At 36.8% G+C, this 20203-nt stretch overlaps 1 protein-coding gene and 1 long non-coding RNA gene across 2 annotated transcripts; one reads left to right on the top strand and one right to left on the bottom strand.

Moving 5' to 3' along the window:
• LOC121529217 lies at positions 1-10995 on the bottom strand. Its single transcript, XR_005993562.1, has 4 exons — positions 10911-10995; positions 9719-9820; positions 9547-9619; positions 1-81 (listed from the first exon to the last, which is right to left on the bottom strand). It is a non-coding gene; the product is annotated as an uncharacterized LOC121529217 (long non-coding RNA).
• Positions 10996-11016: 21 nt separating this feature from the next.
• On the top strand, positions 11017-13508 carry ifnphi3 (interferon phi 3). The gene is made up of 5 exons (XM_041817482.1): positions 11017-11145; positions 11302-11391; positions 11489-11641; positions 11926-11991; positions 13389-13508. The coding sequence occupies exons 1-5, from the start codon at positions 11017-11019 to the stop codon at positions 13506-13508; spliced, it is 558 nt and encodes a 185-aa protein (XP_041673416.1).
• Positions 13509-20203: the final 6695 nt, after the last annotated feature.

Raw genomic sequence — 20203 nt, 5'->3', positions numbered from 1 at the left:
CTTCAAGGTAATCAGTGCCATTTCTCCCCCCTTGCTTCGCCCATGGATGCACATAGAGGCACAAAAAGATCATCAGGAGACCTTAAAAGACAAAAAAAATTAGTAACTGATACCTTGTATGTATTTTATAACTGTATAAACATGGGCATAGTTTCTGTGACATTACTTATTGGTTACTTAAGTACAATTCTGAAGTCCACTGATGGTGGTAGCCAACTAAACTTCATATTAATATGTTCACTTCTTTACTTACAAATGTCACTTTAAAATTGGATCCAGTTGAGCTTTATTAGGTTTTGGAACCAGCCTCAAGTGGACACTTAAGGAACTGCAGCTTTCCTTGCTAGCTTTATACTAAACATTGGAGGTTGGAGCATGATGTATTTTCATCTCTGAGAGCAAAACCACTCTGACTTTTAAACTTTTAACAACCATTTGTTGATTTTCAAATTACTTAGAATAATATATAACCACAGAGACTTAAAACAATCAAAACTACAAATAAAGATTTTAACATTTTTTAAGAGTGCTTTCATGGATTGTTTGGGGATGATTTTTTCAAAACAAAGGGGTGGTCTATCTTTGGTCTGCACATGTGTGAACAAGACAATTGAATTCTGCTCTGGAACAAAACACATTAAGCACACTTTAAACCCTAAATTTTTCAAATACAACTTCATTTTTTGTATCAGATGTCCAACTGTATGTTGGACATCTGTTGCATATCTTATAATGTTCATCATAAGATGTGCTTTAAGTTTTATTTTCTGAAACATCCCAGTGGAGTTGTGGTAACCCTTCCTGCCTTTATGGTCGCACTAATAACCAGAAAAAGTAAAATCTCTTACCATAACAGCTCTGGCATTTCAAACATGCCACATGTGATTTTCAAATTAGTCTGAAAAGAGCTACAAAGCCATTTGTGAGGCTTTGAGACACCAACAAATCATGGTGAGAGCCATTATCCACAAATGGGGAAAACTTGGAACAGTGGTGAATGTTCCCAGGAGTGGCCAGCCTAACAAAATAACTCCAAGAGCGCATCGACGACTCATCCAGGAGGTCACAAAAGAACCCAGAACATCTGAAGACCTGCAGGCCTCGCTTGACTCGGTTAAGGTCAGAGTTCATGATTCAACAATAAGAAATAGACTGGGCAAAAATGGCATCCATGGGAGAGTTCGAAGGAGAAAACACAAAGACTTGTCTCAGATTCAACAAAAACTATCTTGATGACTGGATGTCTGGCCATGACCTCAAGCTCAAGAGCACTTAGGTTATGCAGCAGGACAGCGATCCAAAACCCGGCAAGTCCACCTCTGAATGGTTTAACAACAAAATGAAGGTTTTTGAGTGGCCAAGTCAGAGTTTGGACTTAAATCTGATTAAGATGCTGTGGCATGGCTTTAAACAGGCCGTTCATGCTGGGAAACCCTCCAATTAAAGCAATTCAACATGCTTTTTAACAACACTGTATTTATTTCTATTGGACATTCATAGGGAAATAAATACAGTCACAACATACTTTAAAAACTCTCATTATTGGCTTTAGTTTTAACAAAAATGTCACTACCAACAATAACTTAGTTAGGGATATTACCTTAAAATATGCCCCCTAACCAAATTCCACACACACATAAACATACCCGTTGTAAATTTCTACGTTGGAGTAAAATGTGCTGAAGCAGCTGACAGGACTGATGAGTCTGCAGGCAGGAATGCGGAGCAGTTTCATCATTTTTCCTGAAGGCTAAAGCTACCTAATGTGGAAAGTGAATATGAAGTCAATGAGTCGGACTTTCCTCCTCTTTCTGCATCATCAGCATCATCTTCATCACTGTCTTACTTCTCCACAAACAGCATCTGAGACTCATTCAGAAATCAAACGTGGCAGTCGAGGAGAAACCCCTCGGGGGGGGGGCGTCGTGGTTTCCTTCCTGTTTCACATCCCCGGCTCCGTAGTTCTTTCTTTTCTGTCTAAATGTAAACTAAGGCTGAACTTCCTGTCTCCTGCCATCTCAGGCAGCACTCCCGCTCTCTCTCTCTGTCACTGCTCACTCTTCGTGGTAAATGCAAACTGAAGATTTGGGGGTTAAACCGCATCCTGAGCTAGTCTGAATCTGATGACAGAGATGGGTTTTTCATTGATTCATATAGAAATTACAAACTGTTGCTGAACAGAATCTTAAAGCCTTCTGAGATGAGCATTCATCGAGCGTTAATGATGCAGCACACTTAGTATGCGTTTTAAGTTTCCATACTTTGTGACCTTTAACTCCTTTAAAAAGCACGGTCTGCATTTAAACCATCACCACAGGTCATCATACCGTAGCAAGCATTTATTTCCATCTGACGCCTCACCTGAATGTCTTCAGTTTGACCTCAACACTGCAAAAACTCAAATCTTAACAAGTCTATTTTTGGACAAATACAAGCCCAGATAAAATAATCTATTTAAGGTATAAAAAGAAAAACTACAGCCTTTAAAGTCTGTAACAATCAAAAATATCAGCCATTGCACCACAACTGAAATGGCTAAGATTTACACTGTAAAAGCTTAAATCTTAATGAGTCTAATTTCTTGTCAAAATATCTCATTACAAGTCCCAAAAATTTCACCTTATTTCGAGTTATAAAAGGCAAAGATTAAAGCATTAAATGTTTGTGATAATAAAAGATTTTAGCCAATGTACCAAGTCTAATATGTCATGCATTTACATTGTGAAAACTTAACCAGTCAAATTTCTCACCAAAATATCTCATAAAAAGTCCAGAAAGACATTTTATTTCAATATATAAATAAAGACTAAAAAAAGCAATTAAATGTTTGCACTAAGTAAGAATTATCTGTCAATATGGCAAGGCTGACATTTCCAAGATTTTCAATGTAAAAGTTCAAATCCAAATTCTAGTAATTAATACATCTTTACCAGTCCAAATAAAATTATTTTTTGTTTTCAATATATAAACAGCAAATATTAAAGCATTAAAGGCTTGGAGTTATCAAGAATATTAATTGTTGCACCACACTTGAAATGCAAAAATTTAAACTGTAAAAACTCAATCTTAAAATCCTAAATACATGTCCAATTACAAGTCCAGATAAATTATATTTTTCAGGCTATAAATAACAAATGCTAAGGTATCAAATGTCTGTGATAATCAAAAATTAGACATTGCACCAAGCCTGAAGTGTTAAAATATACACAGTAAAGTCCAATTTCTTTTCAAAATATGTTATTACAACTCCTGAAAGGCATCTTATTTCAAGATAAAAAGGGCTTAAAATAAGGCTTTAAATGTTTGTAGTCAGTAAAAAATATATCTGCCAATGTAGCAAGACTAAAATTGAGAAGATTTACACTATAAAAGCTCAAAATTTTAACAGGTTGAATTTTTCTGTGTAACTATCTCATTACAAGTCCAGACAAAATTCTGTTTTTCAAGATATAAATAGCTAAAATTAAGGCATTAATTGTCTGATTGTGGTGATCAAAAATATCAGCCAGTGCACCAAGCCTGAAATTTACACTGTAAAAGCTTAAATCTGAACGCTCTAATTTCTTGTGAAAGTATCTAATGAATTGTCCAAAAATAAAACATATAAAAGACTAAAAATTAGGCTGTAAATGTTCACAGGAATTTAAAAAATACCTGCCGATACAGCAAGGCTGAAACTTCAAGGTTACCACTGTGAAAGGTCAAATCTTAGAAAGTCTAATTTATCATAAAACTAACACATTACAAGTCAAGACAAAATTCTATTCTTCAAATTTGAAATGGAAAAGATTAGGGCATTAAATCTCTGTCATTATCAAAAATATCTGCCATTGTACCAAACCTAAAATGTTAAAAATTTACACTGTAAAAGCTCAAATCTTAACGAGTCTGATTTCTTATATGAATATATCATTACGAGTCCTAAAAGAAATCTTATTTCAATTTATAAAAGACTGTAAATAAAGCTATTAATGTTTGTAGTTAGTGAAAAGTATCTGCCAATGCAGCAAGGGTTTTTAAGATTAATATTGTAAAAGCTTTAATCTTAACAAATCTACTTTCTTGTCTAAATATCTCAATACAATTCCAGACACATTTTTTTTAATACGTAGATAGCAGGATTGAGGAATTAAATGTTTCTGGTAATCCAAAATAACAAGTTATTGCAACAGGCTTGAACTATGTCTTACTTTAGATAGGCATGTATGGTGTTTCTGTTGTACATACAACTTAAAAATGCTCTTAATATATGGTTCCTAAAAATATTCATTCCACTATATGATCACTTGTTGGCTAATATGTTAAAATAAAATGATTTGTGATGTGATAAAAATATTGTAAAATGGGAAACTGCTCATGAGCTCTCACAGTTGCGGTACTGTTGACTGCGTTCTGTTATTTTAACACCAGCTGCAGAGTGAGAGCAACTTATGGCGTCCTTCAGAGACACAACCATAACAGCCCAGCAGACAGACACAACCAGTAACACAGGGGATGGGCATGAGACTGGCGACCTTGACCTTTGACCTACAAAATAAAATCACTTCATGTCTGAGTCAGGACGATCATTTGCACAGTTTGGAGAAAAGCCCACAAAGCATACTGTGTTCACAAGGATGGTCTAGAAATGCAAGGGGTCTAATGACCTTGACCTCTGACACATGACCTTCAAAATCTAACCAGTTAAACCTTGAGTCAGGGTGGATATTCCTGCAAAGTTTACAGAAAATCTGTCAAAGTGTTGTTGAGTTATCGGGTTCACAAGAATGACCGTAAAGGACGGACCTACAGATGGACAATCTAAAAACAATGACCCCGGCCTCAGCTATCGCTGACACAGAGGTATGATCATCTTTTATTTTAGGGGGGAGGAATCTTTAAAAATGACTTAATAAAATCCATTAAGACAAATGGTTCATATGATGTAATCTGGAAAATTCTAAGAAGTGTTAACCCTTAACGATCACTATAGAGCAACATGAAAGTCATTAAGAAGCCCCAATAAAGTCGATGAATCTTTCTGTTATTTAAATAAATATGTGACCATAAATCATTTACTATCTCCACACTATCAGAATTAAATTTTAGTATTTGTCAGAAAACAGGAAAAACAAAGGAAAGCCGAAACAAAGTCAGCTGATCAAGTCTAAAAGTAAAGGATTAAAGAAGGTCTGGTGACAGTATTTTGGTTTTACTTTAAAAGTGAACTTTTCAAAGATGACATTTCAGATTAATGGATATATTAGGAACTTCTGCATTTCTATTTCTTGTGTTCCTGTTGTGGTTGGTATTGTGTAGTAGGAAGCAGATGCACACATGTTGGCACTCTGAATGTGTTGTGGTTGTAGGAGCGGGGCTGAGCGTAGTAGGGGGGTGTGACGCGTCTTCAAAAAGGGAAATTTCCGACATTCGAAGAATTTTTTTTTCTCCTTTGCTCAGATTTTGTTTTGTTGACATCAGAATTTCAGTTTCTTTTTTTGCAGGAGGAGGATGTATTTAAACCCACAAGATGACAGTGAAGCTCATCAGAACCACAACAACCACCAGATCAAGACAAACAGCTGAACCTCCAGGAGAAACTCAACGCCTTCAACGACTTCAAGACCCTCCGGCAGACACACGACGACAACGATCTCTGTAAGTTTAGCTCCTGTTTTGTTGTTTAAAGTTATGAAATATTCTCTGAAGTGATGATTAAAAAAGGAGCACTAAGTTTAAGCTCATACATGAGGACATTGTCATTACTAAACTCCTGAACAGTTAACAGTGGTATCGCTGAATTACTCACAATCCAGCTAAAACTACTCAGATTACTCAGATTATTGATTACTTATGATGAACATCATTTTTGATTGTGGTTCCAGTTTCCCAGATGTTTTGTCTTTCCTTTAAGAGTAACAAGCAGCAGAATAATCCAGAATAAGAATTATCGTTTGTTGCAGTCTGCTGCAAAATGAAGTTTAAATGCAAACAGATGAATAATGTCAGGATAAAATAAACAACAGTAGAGTTTCTCCTAGGCCGGTGTGACAAAGCCATCTTATCGATGAGATTCTGATTTTTGGCTTTCTCTTCATATTAAAGGTTAAAGCTACTGTTAGAAACTTTATTCTGGTGTCTACTTTAAAAAATTGATACATATTTTATTGTTTAATAATCAAAATTATATTAATTTTTCATTAACATTATCACATTTCAATCGACAAATCAGATGACTCATATTTCTCATATTTATACATACCTACAAATTATGCCTGTTAAAGGATTACAAATCTTAATCCTGATTAATCTCAGACTTTCTGTAGTTAATTGTAATTAATTGCACCCTCGTTATCACTTCTTAAAATTGCACTTTTTTCATTCAGAACTGCTTTGGTGTCTGAAATTAAGGTTGAATGGCGTCCTGCTTGGATTCGGACCTGCTTTTATAAGTCAACTGAAGATCTTAACATGAATCTATCCATGAAAAAAGGAATTTGTCACAGAAACAAGTGAACAGTAAACTGCTAAATGTTTGATTATATAAGGTTCAGATGACTTCTGTCTTGTCTGTGAGTTTTTAAAGTGAAATAATACATTTAGGAGCGGTGGTGGGCTTACTTTGCATCACTGTGACTGCAGGGAGACGCTGACGTGACTAAACCAAAGTGTTTAAAAGGGACAATAAAGCATGAAATTAATCATGGTTAAAAATGATAGCACTGGCGCACCAGTAGTCGAGTGGTTAAGGCACACGCCGTATAAGCAGGCGACCCGGGTTCGAATCTGGCCCGTGGCACTATTTCCTGCATGTCTCTCCCCGCTCTCTCCCCTATTTCCAATTCTATCCACTGTCCTATCAAAAAAGGCCAAAAATAAATCTTTAAAAAAAAAATAAATGATGGCACTAATTGTGGACCTTGATTGATCGCGATTAACTCAATTCAACCTGAAAGACCTCCTAAAATTATATATCTGCATTTAAAGTAACAGAGAAAAGGGGTAACAAAAAGAAAAGTAAGAAATGAAAACAAGCAAACAAAAACAACTAAAAATAAAAAAGAATATTAATATTATTAATTTTCATTATTACTAATCAGCAGGTGTATTTACAGAAAAAGAAAGCCATTCTGCTGACCACTTTTAAGTTTTTCAACTAAATCTATCACTGGAAGAAAACTCACTTTATGTGCACATTTGCACTGATAATCTATTTTTTGTAAATTTGCCAGCATCGTTAATATTTATACTTCTGATTGTGCCCAACAGCATCCTTACAGCTTTCGCACTTCTTACAACTATACTGTTCATGCACACAGATTTATACATTCAAGTTGAATACCAAACAAGAGCTTGTAAATGTTTACATTTCATACTTTACTTATTGTTCAAATCTAATAATTGAGAGCAAAGCTGGCAGGAGTCAAATTCCGTGTTACATAAACCAGCCTACTCAGTGCCTTCTGCATTGTCAAGGTTGCTTTCAGAATATTTTCAAATTTAACAATGCAGACTAGCAGCTATCCCAGCATGCATGATCAAAATTATCTCCCATGCCCTCCCCTGTCACTTGAGTGTTAGGAGCTGCAAATTAATAGGCTTATGATAGAACAAACTGTGCTAGAATCTACAGTTTATTTTTTCCCGCTTCACCAAAACACACTGCAGTGTCTTTATAAAGGCAATTTTGTGAAAATATAGAAATTTTATTAGGGATGTCACGTTACTATCAGCGCATATTGACTTTGATAACTTAAGATGTTTTTATCTGTTTATAACTATCCTCCTCTATCGAATAAAGGCACAAAAATGCCCAAAATAAAACCTTAAAAAAAAAAAAAAAAAAAAAAAAAGAGCTAGAATGTTGGATGTTCAAAATCCTTATTTCTTCATAGTGGGTATAAAAGCACAGGCATAGACAGTATTTTCCTTAGTTCATTTTAAAGTACATAGATGATTGATTATTCATTCATATGTTTTTACATCTTTATTTACGTTACAATATGGCCAACAAAATATGTCCAAAGAAAATTAATGTTTTGACCAAAAGTATGCCATTTAAAATATTAAATGAACGCACAAATTAATTTCTCTCCCTCATTCCTTACTTTCAGTCTCATTATTTTTAAGATTCACTTTTTCTCATTTTTATGAATTAACAAAAGGGTATATAAAATTTTCAAGGTTAAATTCTCATTTCTATACTAGAGGAAATCTGCAGACTTCAGGCCAGTTCTGTCTAAAATATGACATGATCCTGCAGGTCGGGTAAAACTGCACCATGGGCCGGACTTGGCCCCCGGCCCTTGAGTTTGACACCCCTACTCTAGAACTTTAAGACCCTGAGTGTTAATTTAAATAACTTCCCTATCCTTAAACTGTAGTGCACTTTTTAAGATGAGTTTTTACATCTACACTCCACTAAAATAAAATTCAGATTAAATTTTCAGCTCATGTGACACAGCCGTAGTTTCTCCAACATTAAAGGCATCTCTTCTTAAACCTAAACACACTCCTCTGAGGGAGCTTTTTAATGCAATACTTGTACTTGTTAAAAACCTTTTTCCTAAGTGGATTAGTCATTTTTATTTGATTGATATGAATGTTTTTGTCACAATTCACAGAAAAAAATACCAATTAAATGAGAAAATCACTGAATTTAGAATGATTGCTTAGTTAGCTGCTGTTTAATCACATTAATTGAGATTGCCTTGGATCCACAATTAGTGCATTAATTTTCTAATCGCAACAAGTTGCATGCTTTATCGTCCCTTTCAGCACACTTTGGCTTTCAATCCTCTGCAACGTGATGTAAAATAAGTCCAACCTTTTTACTGTTCCTTTATTTTCTTCCACAATCCACAACAAATTCCTTTTTCCGTAGTCTGTTCGTCTCATAAGTTTTGATCTACCAATAAAATCAGGTTTGTATCCAAACAGGAAGTCAATTACCCTTAGTTTAAGACAGTAAAAGAAGTCCTTAACATGTTAAAATAGTAGGATTTTGAAATGCAATATAAAGGATGTGATTAATTGTGATTAACTAGAGAAATTTTGAGATTAACTGCAGTATTTTTTAATCATTTGGCAGCCCTGGTATAAATAGTTAAAAATGAGCTCTAACATAAATTCCAGCTATAAAATGTAGGCATAAGGAATGATTACCTTAATCTTGCACTTTTATATATACCTTCAATAGAGTTTGTTGTACTTCTGACTTGAAATCTTATTTACATTTTTTTTTAACTCTGCTAAAGTATTTCCCATTCTGATACGTACTAACTGGATATCTGTATAAAAAATAGAACTATTACTCATCACAGAAACGTGGTACAAACATCAGCTGAGTCTTAATCAGTTAAATATCTGAGAACTTCCTCCTTTGCTGTTTGAGATCATTTCAAAGATCCTATCGTGCAGAGGCATCACTCTGTTTAGAACTCAAACAAACACGAACAACTAAATCCTCATCAAATTAAAAAAAATCAAACGTGTTCCTTTTAAACTATGAGGCCAGTTTTGTAAAAAGTTATGACACTACTTTTCTAAAATAATGAAAAATCTAACCTGATGTTGGCGCTCCATGATGAAGTCTTAAGTTATCGTCACAGGATTTCCACACGTCGAGTGTCTGTGTCTGCTGCGGTCAGAAACCCAACATATCAGAGCAGAGCTGGAAATATTAGTCGGTTTGTAGAAACCATGATGAGGACGCTGTTAGTTTGGTGGAATCACTGACCAGTTTGAGTCACAAGCAGCTTCTTGATTTGACTCGCCTTCATGAGCGTTCACCGGTCGACTGATGATGACTCAGCACGGTTGGGATGTCACTGCTGTGGCTCTGAAATGAAACTTAAAATCTGAGATGCCTTTAATATTTCCATGTGCATCACTTCTCAACACTGGTTCCTCAGTGTGAGTGCAAGCATACTGTGCTCAGGCTCCATGTCTGAGTCTGCTGGTCTCAGGTACGGTACGTGGGCGATGTGAGAGCAACAATGCCCGAGAACTGGGTATTCTTTAGAGAATAGAGCGGTAAGGCGACTTTGAATGTCTCCTGTCTCCTCAAAGGTTGTTGTATCTGTGCAGCACAGGCCTGTTTCATCCTCTGAGTTACATGGTAGATATTGAAGTAGACATAAGGTCGTTGTTGTCGTCTTATAAACACTAATCACATCCATAGTAGCAGGATGGACTCCACTGTCTGCATGGATCATGAACAAATGTTGACTCAAGAGGGTGCCAGGAATAACTATTCTAATTTCTTCTTCTTGGCAGGCATAACATGATCTAAAACCTACTCTTAATTTTAAAACACCCCATTGTTACTCATATTTATGAGAAAACAAGACAAAATTAATGAAATAAGGCTAATTTGCAATCAAGACCAAATAGCTGCATAATGGCTCAGTGTCTCCGCATGCCAGAGCATATTTGCAGTGATAGCCCTACAACATAATAAGAGGAGCATTAAAGCTGTGCCTTTTGACTTATTTACAAAGTCTGTCAGATTTATGATTTTGTTATTGCACCAGTTTCGAACCAGTACAGCTAAGTACTTAATCTTTAAGTAAAAGAGGTGCAGGGTTTTCGCAAGAGCCAGGGAAATCTAAATAAATACATTTTCTTGTTATTAAGTCTCAAGCAGTGAAGATATAAAAGTTGAAATGAATTAAAATTGCATCAAACAAATCAAACCAAAGATGCTTCAAACTTGATCAGTGTTAGCTGAATTCCGAAACTGAATTTCAAAACCAGAAAAACAACTTTATCTTTGTATAAATCATAAATCTATTAATTCCATTATTATGCACATAGCTGAACCAGCGGTGACTCACCTGGTGAAGGAGACGTCTCCTGGTTCAGGTCTGAGACTCTTTGTGGTTAAATGACTCACAGTGTGTTGCTTTTATAAGGTTACCTGTGCTCACCTGAAGCTGCTGGATCACACTCTATCTCCATCCTCGACCAGAAAAAGGGTCAGAACAACCTGAAGAATCAGAACCAGATCATCTGTAAAAAACACAAAGCAGAACCATGATGCTGTCCTCAGTCCTAATCGTCTTCCTGCAGCTCTGCAGCCTCCAGCTGATTGTGGATTCCAGGCCAACCTGTCGGCTGCAGGGCGACCTCGTCAAGTCTGCCCACGACCAGCTCAGGGACTTGGTACGATGATGAAAACTTATCTGCTGACAGAGGAGACATTTCAGCTTTGTTTACTCTGTGTGATAGATGGATATTTGTGTTTATTAGCTAATGATAGCAGACCAGAAGCATTCTACATGTTTGAATGACTAAATCTGTTCCCTATCTGTCCTATAGGGGGGGGAGTTTCCTATCCACTGCCTGCCTTATAATGCAAACATCTCCTTTCCAAGCTCCGCCCTCACTCCCGCAGCCAATCACCTTCAGGTAATTTCATTTGTGATGTTGTCCAACCACAGAGATGCTTTCATTTTCTACTAGATAAACCTTGCTAAGATTTCAAACACTGTTTTGTTTCTTGCAGTGCGGTCGTGTTTTAAGTATGGTGAACGAGTCTCTGTGGGAGGCGGGGCAAATGTTCGATGATCCTGACGCTACTTTCCCCACCACCTGGGACGAAGACAAACTTGACCTCTTCCTGAGTCTGCAGGACCGAATCATGAGAGGAGCAAGCTGTGTAAGTACCTGCACACCTGTCAATCTGGAACTTGTTCCCATTTAAAAATGTGTATGGAGACATGTCAACTGGAACTCTATAAAATCCAATGAAAATCTGCATGATTCCCAGAAAAAACATCCTCTGTGTTGGACACAAGGAAGCATCATCCCTTATAGTTACAGAGCTACCATAACAAGTCTTATTAAAATGGAGAGTCCCTGTCTGTTACCTTACAGTCCTTATCCACCTGTTGCTCTAACTCTATTTAATAATTTATATTTTCCTCTCTCTCTCCTCTGTAGTTGTCAAGTGGCTCCAGTGTTTTAACGCCTTACTTCCAAAGTGTGGCCGCTGTTGTGAAGCAGCAGGTAAGCTTTCAAACACAACAGATTTTCAGTTTATAAGAAGACAGTGAGAAGAAAATGTATTTTATTTCTTTATATTTTTGGCCATCAAATCTGAGAAGTTCTGGTTTTCAGATTTCAGAAGTTTAGACCTTTAGACCCTAAATTCATCTCCTAATTCTTCTGAAAAAAAGCAGCTCTTCTCCAAAACATCTAGCCCCTTTTATCCATTGATCCATTACCCATACAATTTATACCATTTGTAGTTGCAACCAATCCCAACTGTGACTGGGCAAGAGGTGGGCTACACCTTGGACTGGCTACTAATCAGTTACATGGCTGAAATGGAGGGACTAACAACCAGGCACACACACACACCTATGAGCAATTTTGAGTCACCAATTAACCTTTCAAGCATGTCTATAGACTGGTAGGAAATTGTAGTACCCAGAAAGAGCCCACACATGCATAGGGATAACACTTAAACTCCACACAGAAAGGCTCTGTCCAACTGGGCTTTGAATAGGAAACCTTCCTGCAGTGAGGTGAAAGAGCTAACCACTGCACAACTGTGCAGCCCTGTCCCCTTTTAATCCTTTTTTTTTTTTCTTTTAATTGTATCTTATTTTAGACCATCTCTAGTGCATCATCATAGTCAGAAAAAGAGAAATGTAGGGGGAAAATTTACTAGCGTCAGGCATCAAAGTCAGGCATTTTAACATGGCACTCTATGGGGATTGACTCGCTCTTAGAGTCAGCCTCAAGTGGTCACAAAAGGAACTGCAGTTTTCTTTCACTGTAGCAGCTGCTTCTTTTTTCATTTATTTCTGTACTAGTTTCCCAGTTGGTTTTTTCATGTCACTGCAAGACAACTGGCATGCATAAGCTTAATTTTTTCCAGACAAGACTTAAAGAATAAAAAAGCTGGTTTTTCAATAACAATGAAATGTGTTTATGGAAGTTAAATACTTTGTTAAATTCTAGCTAACCTCTGTGCAATAACTAAACAAGAAAACGAAGAAAGACCTGATGCAGATTTAACTCTTCTTCAGTCTTTCACGCAAATGTGTTGTAGTTAAAGAGAAAATATCAGGGAAATCCACTTTTGAGTATTTTTGCACACATATTTGGGTATCTGAAGTGTTTATCAACCCACAAAAGGTAAAATAAGTGAGCAAATAAGTGATTTGTATTATAATACAAAATGGTTTATACAGGGTCAAAAATCTCATCTAGTGCTTGATCCATGTCATATTTCAACCAAAGCATGGCACAGATGTTTCATTTAGACCACAGGGGACTGTGTTAAAAGTTTGATAAAGGATATGACAAGTCACCTTTAAAGTTTAATGTCTAATTCATTGTAAACCTTCAGTCTTTCACTGAGGGAAAATAAAACTCTACTCTTTTCTGTCCTTCAGGAAAGTTCTGACTGTGGCTGGATGGCTTTGAGGAGAGATTTGCTGCTGTTCCTGAAATCCATCCTGCAGACCCACCATTCCTGCTTCACATGGAGGTCTGCATCCAACAAAAGATTGTAGAGGCCACGCCCCCTCAGGATTGAAATGACGCCTACTGTGACCAAACTAATTGATCATGTTAATAATTATTTATTGAACTATTTATCTATTTATTTATTTATTCATTGAGAGTATTTTTGATACTTTTATATATTTAATATTTATTCATCTTTTTTTTATCTATTGTTTGCTGTCCCTTGTGTCACACTCAGATTTATTAAAGCATCATCAAACTTAACTAGTCTGATTGTTATTTTTACACAAACACTTAAATACAGTGACAGTGCAGTGACTCACTCATGTCTGTCTAAAGAGTTAATGATCCCTTTGAAAGCTTTATTGTAAAAAAAAAAAGAACAGTCAGAACTTTAGGGTTTGACATATTAAACTCACTGGTAACCATGGCAACCATAATGAAAATTTAACAGACTAAGGGAATTTACTCAGAAAATAAGACAAATGTTTAAAGGGCAATTTTAGTTCGTTTTTACCACATTTTTGTTTTACAAATGGTACCACATTCTATCTAAGTGTAATCTTGGTTATAGGAGTGAATGTTTCCATAGCACAAGATTTAATAGATTGTTAATTATTGTTTTAGGTTTTAGTCAGTCCCTTTAGGCATTCTTTGAAAACACAGTTGCTGCTTGATAAATGGTCCTTTTTAAAAGCAACCATGATGTTTGGTGTCTATGACCAGTTGCAAAGAATGTGGATCTGGCATATTCTAAGCCATCTTAGCCACTGGTTCTCAACTGGGCTAGCCTCAAGATCCAGAAGTGCCCTCTTTAGTGCCCTTCTAATGGACAACACTTGACAAAATGCCCCCTATGGCTCCCTCCAAATGGAGAAAAAAAATTGACAAAGTGCCCTCTTTAGTGTCCTTGAAGTAAATAAAACTTGACAAAGGGCCCTTTGTAGTGCCCTCTAAGTTGATAGAACTTGTCAAAGGGTCCTCTGAAGTACCTTGCAGACAAAACTTGACAAAGGGCCCTCTTTAGTGCCATCGGAGTAGACAAAACTTGGCAAAGGGCCCTCTTTAGTGCCATCGGAGTAGACAAAACTTGACAAAGGGCCCTCTTTAGTGCCATCGGAGTAGACAAAACTTGACAAAGGGCCCTCTTTAGTGCCATCGGAGTAGCCAAAACTTGACAAAGGGCCCTCTTTAGTGCCATCGGAGTAGACAAACTTGACAAAGGGCCCTCTTTAGTGCCATCGGAGTAGACAAACTTGACAAAGGGCCCTCTTTAGTGCCATCGGAGTAGACAAAACTTGACAAAGGGCCCTCTTTAGTGCCATCGGAGTAGACAAAACTTGACAAAGGGCCTTCTTTAGTGCCATCGGAGTAGACAAACTTGACAATGGGCCCTCTTTAGTGCCATCGGAGTAGACAAAACTTGACAAAGGGCCCTCTTTAGTGCCATCGGAGTAGACAAAACTTGACAAAGGGCCCTCTTTAGTGCCATCGGAGTAGACAAAACTTGACAAAGGGCCCTCTTTAGTGCCATCGAAGTAGACAAACTTGACATAGGGCCCTTTAAAGTGCCCTCAAAGTAAACAAAACTTGACAATGGGCCCTATTTAGTGTCCTTGAAGTAGACAAAACTTGACAAAGGGCCCTCTAAGTAGACAGAACTTGGCAAAGTGTCCTCTTTAGTGCCATCAAAGCAGACAAAACTTAACAAAAGGTCCTCTTTTGTGCCCTCTTAAAAACTTGACAAACGGCCCTCTTTAGTGCCCTCTAAGCAGACAAAAGTTGACAAAGTGCCCTCTCTGATGCCTTCTTGGTATACAAAATTTGACAAAGTGTCCTCTGTGTCACATAAATGCATTTAAGTACCATATGTTTATTGGTTTTAAGTTAACTTTATCACAGCTGTAGCACAACTCCAGGTTTTGGGTTGCCCACAGCATTAGTCCCTAGATAGAACAAAAGCCTCGTCAGCAGTGATCAGAATTCAAAGCAGTGTTATTTACGTCTCTGTTTGTGAAAAGTCAAATCAGGTCAGGTTTTTTCTTCACACACATTCAGACTGTCAACAAAGTCATACTCATCAATCAGGTTTGATCCAGGCTGACTCATGTATTCTAACATTAACCCATAAATACAGAGGATAAATCTGTTATTCATAAAGGCCCCGTTCACACCTGAGGGGAAACACCTCATGGTCTCTATGACTTTGAGCAGAAAAATGAGCCTCCTGATGCTTTAGTCATCTAAAAAACAAATGAAAAACTAAAATAAGCCTCTGACTCACAGTTATGTAATATTTTTAGAGAGCTTTGGGTCATTTGTTAGTGGGGTTTGGCTTCTGGCTGTAGATTATAACTAACAAAGCTAACAGAGTATGACATGTTGTGTCCTGTCCCAACAGCACAGAAAAACTCCAAACATCCATTCATTCATCTGAGGTTGTGAGCTCTTTACTTAAGGAATTAATCAATCATTGGATGATCTGATGTACAAATCCGTAAAGTTTGAATTAAAAAGATCAGCTCCTTGTGGGTGCAGGTGTATTTATTTTAAAAAGTGACATAATTCAGAGAAACTTTTGTGACTTAATGCTTGTTTACTGACTGTAAGATAAAAAATAAAATAAAACTGGATTAGTGTCTCTTTTGGTTGTTTAATATGAGGCTAAGGCATAGATATAATTTTTTTTTTTTTTTTTTTTTGTAAATGTTAAATAAAGTTTTGATTTTCATTTTAATTTCCCAGAGGAAAAAGGAAAATGACTACAAGGCAAAAACTAAAAACAGTTATTTGGTTTTCCATCACTAGACTTTGTCATCAGTGGGGGAAAAGCCAATGAGGAGGTGCAGGTTAAAAAACAGGATCCTGGTTCTAGTTGTCCCCTGCTCAGTCCTTCATCAGAGCTAATCACTCCACTGGCACCAGTCATTGGTACTGGCTTGCAATGCAACGAAACCCTGCCAGTTATGATGGCAAACTCATGCCAAAACAGGTCAGGAGAATAGCAAAAACACATTTTCCACCAAGAAAGGCAGTTTGTTCTCTTTTTAATAAAGAAATATGGTCCAGTTCTGATAAAACCGCTGCTATACTATGGCTACATCTGCGCTAACTGTTTTACTGGCAGCAGCTATTGCTACCAGCTTGCAGTGCAACTAAACCCCACCTTAGCTACCACCTTGTTCTACTCAAACAGTCCGGTTCATTCTCAGCTTTGCAAAATGGAGCTGCCTGATGACAGACATGGAATCTAGCCAATCCAGTGACATCTGTATGAAATGCCCTGTACATATAAAATTTAACTGAACCAAATCTGCTTAACAGATTACGCTTTCCACTTTCAGCAATGGAAGTGGGTCCTCGGTTTCCAACCTGGGGTCCAGGAGCCCTGAAGGGGAGTGCCAAATAGGTTGCTTTCACTGAGCATGGTAAGCACAATAGGGGTTTGCACGGACATCACTTTCGGTGCAACACAACTGCTCAGTCAGGTTGTAAAACAAAACAGACTATCTGCTCTATGAGGAGTGGGTGAAAACGAGAGAAAACAGACTCATATCTGCTTAACCACATAAAATTTTGAGGGCCCATTGGTGAGCAGGCAGATATTTTTGCAACTATTCAATTATCAGTAAAATGTAAATTTATCATGTTATACACCATCAGAAAGTTCTGACTTTCAGGATTCTGACCATGTAAACCATATCAGGATAAAACCAGTAGCCAGAATTAATGAATTGTAAGAAAATAGACAAAGAAGGTGACACAGCTCACCATTAGAAGCTCTCCTACACTCTCCTGATCATAAAAACAGAAAGAGTCCCGTCAATCTAAATCCAGACAGTAATTTAGTCCAGGAACAGAATTACATCAGTAAAGATCCATGGACTGGTTTGGTATCATTTAGAATTTGCCATTATTGTTCTCAATAGTCCACTGTATTTGCTGTAAAAATGCATTTTTTCCAGGCAGTTGTTAGCAATGCTCTGATGTCTGCAAACCTGGAAGTCTCCAGTTTGAAACACCTGGACTTTCATAACCAACTAACCACAGTAATAGGACAGCTTCATTTTGTGTCTTAAACGTACCGTTACAATCCAAAACATTTCTGTGCGCCTATTCCATCAGCTGAGGATCTGTACTAACCAAGGTTAACATGGATAAGATGTAGTTATTAAAAAAAAGGGAAAAAGGTTGGGAAGGTCTGCTCTAGCAGCACCTGTAGGCAGGTCGTGACAACCCTAACTGCAATGTCAGAATTGCAAAATCTAGACCCAGGTTTCTGATGGGAGTTAGAATTTCTTTGGGGTTCTCGATGATGACTTGTACCAATCTACAATGTATGGTGATCCCCTAATGCCGACCCCGACCCCTAATGCATTCTTACCAACCGCTGCGTGCTTGAAATATCCTTTACAGTGCAGGATTTTTTTAACACAGTACAAGAAAACACCGTTTAACTTCATCCACACAAACACAGTCCTTAAAATTTCTCTTGTGGTCTTTTAGAATGACAAACGTAACAGGCTAATACTGACTAGTATTATTCTGTATCAAGAGACATTTATGATTGATTTGATAAGGTTTTATTCCAGCTATTAATGTTTGATTGCAGTTATTCAGGTTGTTCATTCCAAGGTTCAGAGGCACTCCGCGATCACATTTCCATAAACAACTCCTCAGTTAGAATATAAATTTGGTTTCCTGGTTGAAGCTGAACATTCATTTCACCTTCACTCATCGGATTAACGCCGATCATTTTCACCATCGTAAGGTAAATAACAGCTTTGATAACGTTTGTGTGAGTGGATATTAAACAGAGCTGGGAACAACAGAGACAGTCTTGGTTTGTTGACTGATTTTGTCTCATTTTATCTTTGATAAATGTTGGAGCACAAATATATGAACGCCATGAACCTCAGACTTCCATCAACAAAACAATAACAGGTTTACTTATTTTTATACAGGTTAACTTATTTCTTTTGCTATAATAGTTCTAAGTAGAACTGACTGTACTTTAATAACTGACATGAGTATGAACATGTATAACATGAATCAACAGACGCTGTCATTACGATTATTTTCAAACATAAACTCAAAAATAAAAGGACACAGAGTAAATACAGCTAAGAGTTTAAGTACTGCAGTACCATGGTATCAGTTCAGTGAGAAAAAATGGGGAAAATGTGGCCAGCAATCGGTTTAAGAATCATATGAGTAAATATGTGCAGCATTATATTAGCAACGCTAACTATAAGCAGGCCAACAGCAACTCAGTATTAACAATAATGATCTTTAAACAAACCACAGATTCTACTTATATATAATTCTGAAAGAGAATTCAGTTATTCACTGAAACGCTTCATTTTCACTCCAGCATCAAAGGTTATTTGACCTTGATTCACACTTTGTTGTGAGCTAGTCTGAGCTCAATTTACAGGTTATGATTGGTTAATAATTCACAGGAGAAATAAAGTAATAAAATAGGTTCAAGGAGAGCTCTGTAAATAATTTAACATTAATAATGTCTTAGAGATACTGATCAAATAATCCTTCATTAATAATAAACAAATTTTGAATCACACAAAGTTGTAGCGACACAAACTAAAGTTCCCTGCTGCTGTTGACTTTCACATCTCTTCCATCTCTTCCGGTCCTGTTGATACTGCATCTTGCAGCCATGCTGCATTAATTCTTTAGGATGTGCTCAGCCGATGTTGGTGGGGACGCATGTTAACCATGACGGACAGTATAGTAACCAGCAAGTGTATCTGCTGTGGTTTAAAGTAAACTGCAATCCAAAATTTCATCAAGGGGTGAACTGGACTTGGTTGAGATCTCAAGTGTTTTATTTTTATGCGGCACTCCTTGAAAACCCCACGTGTCGTGTCCATCTCATTTGTGTCCTGCCTTTTTAAGAAATCCACTGCACTGCGCCTAATATTAATGTTTTTAAAAGCAAACTCAAGACCTTCCTTTTAAGCCTGGCTTTTAAGTAAAATGTAGTTTATTATCTTAATTTTGTCTGTTTTAGGTTTTATCTCACTATATTCTAATTTTAGTAGTTTATGCTCTTATCATAACTTTACCAAACTCTCTTGTGTGTTTTATACTTATTTAATACAGCTTTATGGAGCTATATTTTGTTTTAATTCTTATTTTAGTATCCTCTCATTCTGTTTTTATTTCATTTACCGTCACTTTTTTTTTTTTTTTTTAAGATTCTAGCCTACATTCCAGTGTTTCCTCATTCTGAATTTTAAGATAGCGTTTCCTCGGTACGCATGTTCCTGTTTGTAAGAAATCCATTATTTATGGCATCGTTGCCAATGTTGTTTACTACAGACTGGGGAAGAGGGTGGAATGGGGGGTTACTCATGTATTTTTTCCTTTTAATTTTCTGTTGTGTGTAAAGCACTTTGTGCTACATTTCGATGTATGAAAAGTTCTATACAAATAAAGATTGATTGATTGATTGAAAATAGGTCCATACATTTGATTTAAACACCAACGACTCATACATAATGTCTGCTTTGGTGCTGCCATATTTGTTGTACTAACTCTCTCCTGCTCCTTGGCCATCACCTCTGCCTCATTGGACAAAGGGTGCCAAAAGTGGACGGAAAAAGCTATTGATTTTATTTTCCAGTATCATAGACTTCAGTTCATAATAGCAATTAATTTAAAAAAACTATACTTAGTGGACGTGAATTGATTAAAAAATGCAAAATATCGCAATATTACG

Source organism: Cheilinus undulatus, linkage group 21 (genome assembly GCF_018320785.1).
Source record: "Cheilinus undulatus linkage group 21, ASM1832078v1, whole genome shotgun sequence".
NCBI classification, from domain to species: Eukaryota; Metazoa; Chordata; class Actinopteri; order Labriformes; family Labridae; genus Cheilinus; species Cheilinus undulatus.
Note: the sequence above shows the minus strand (reverse complement) of the source record. Positions and strands in the feature narration are given on the sequence as shown.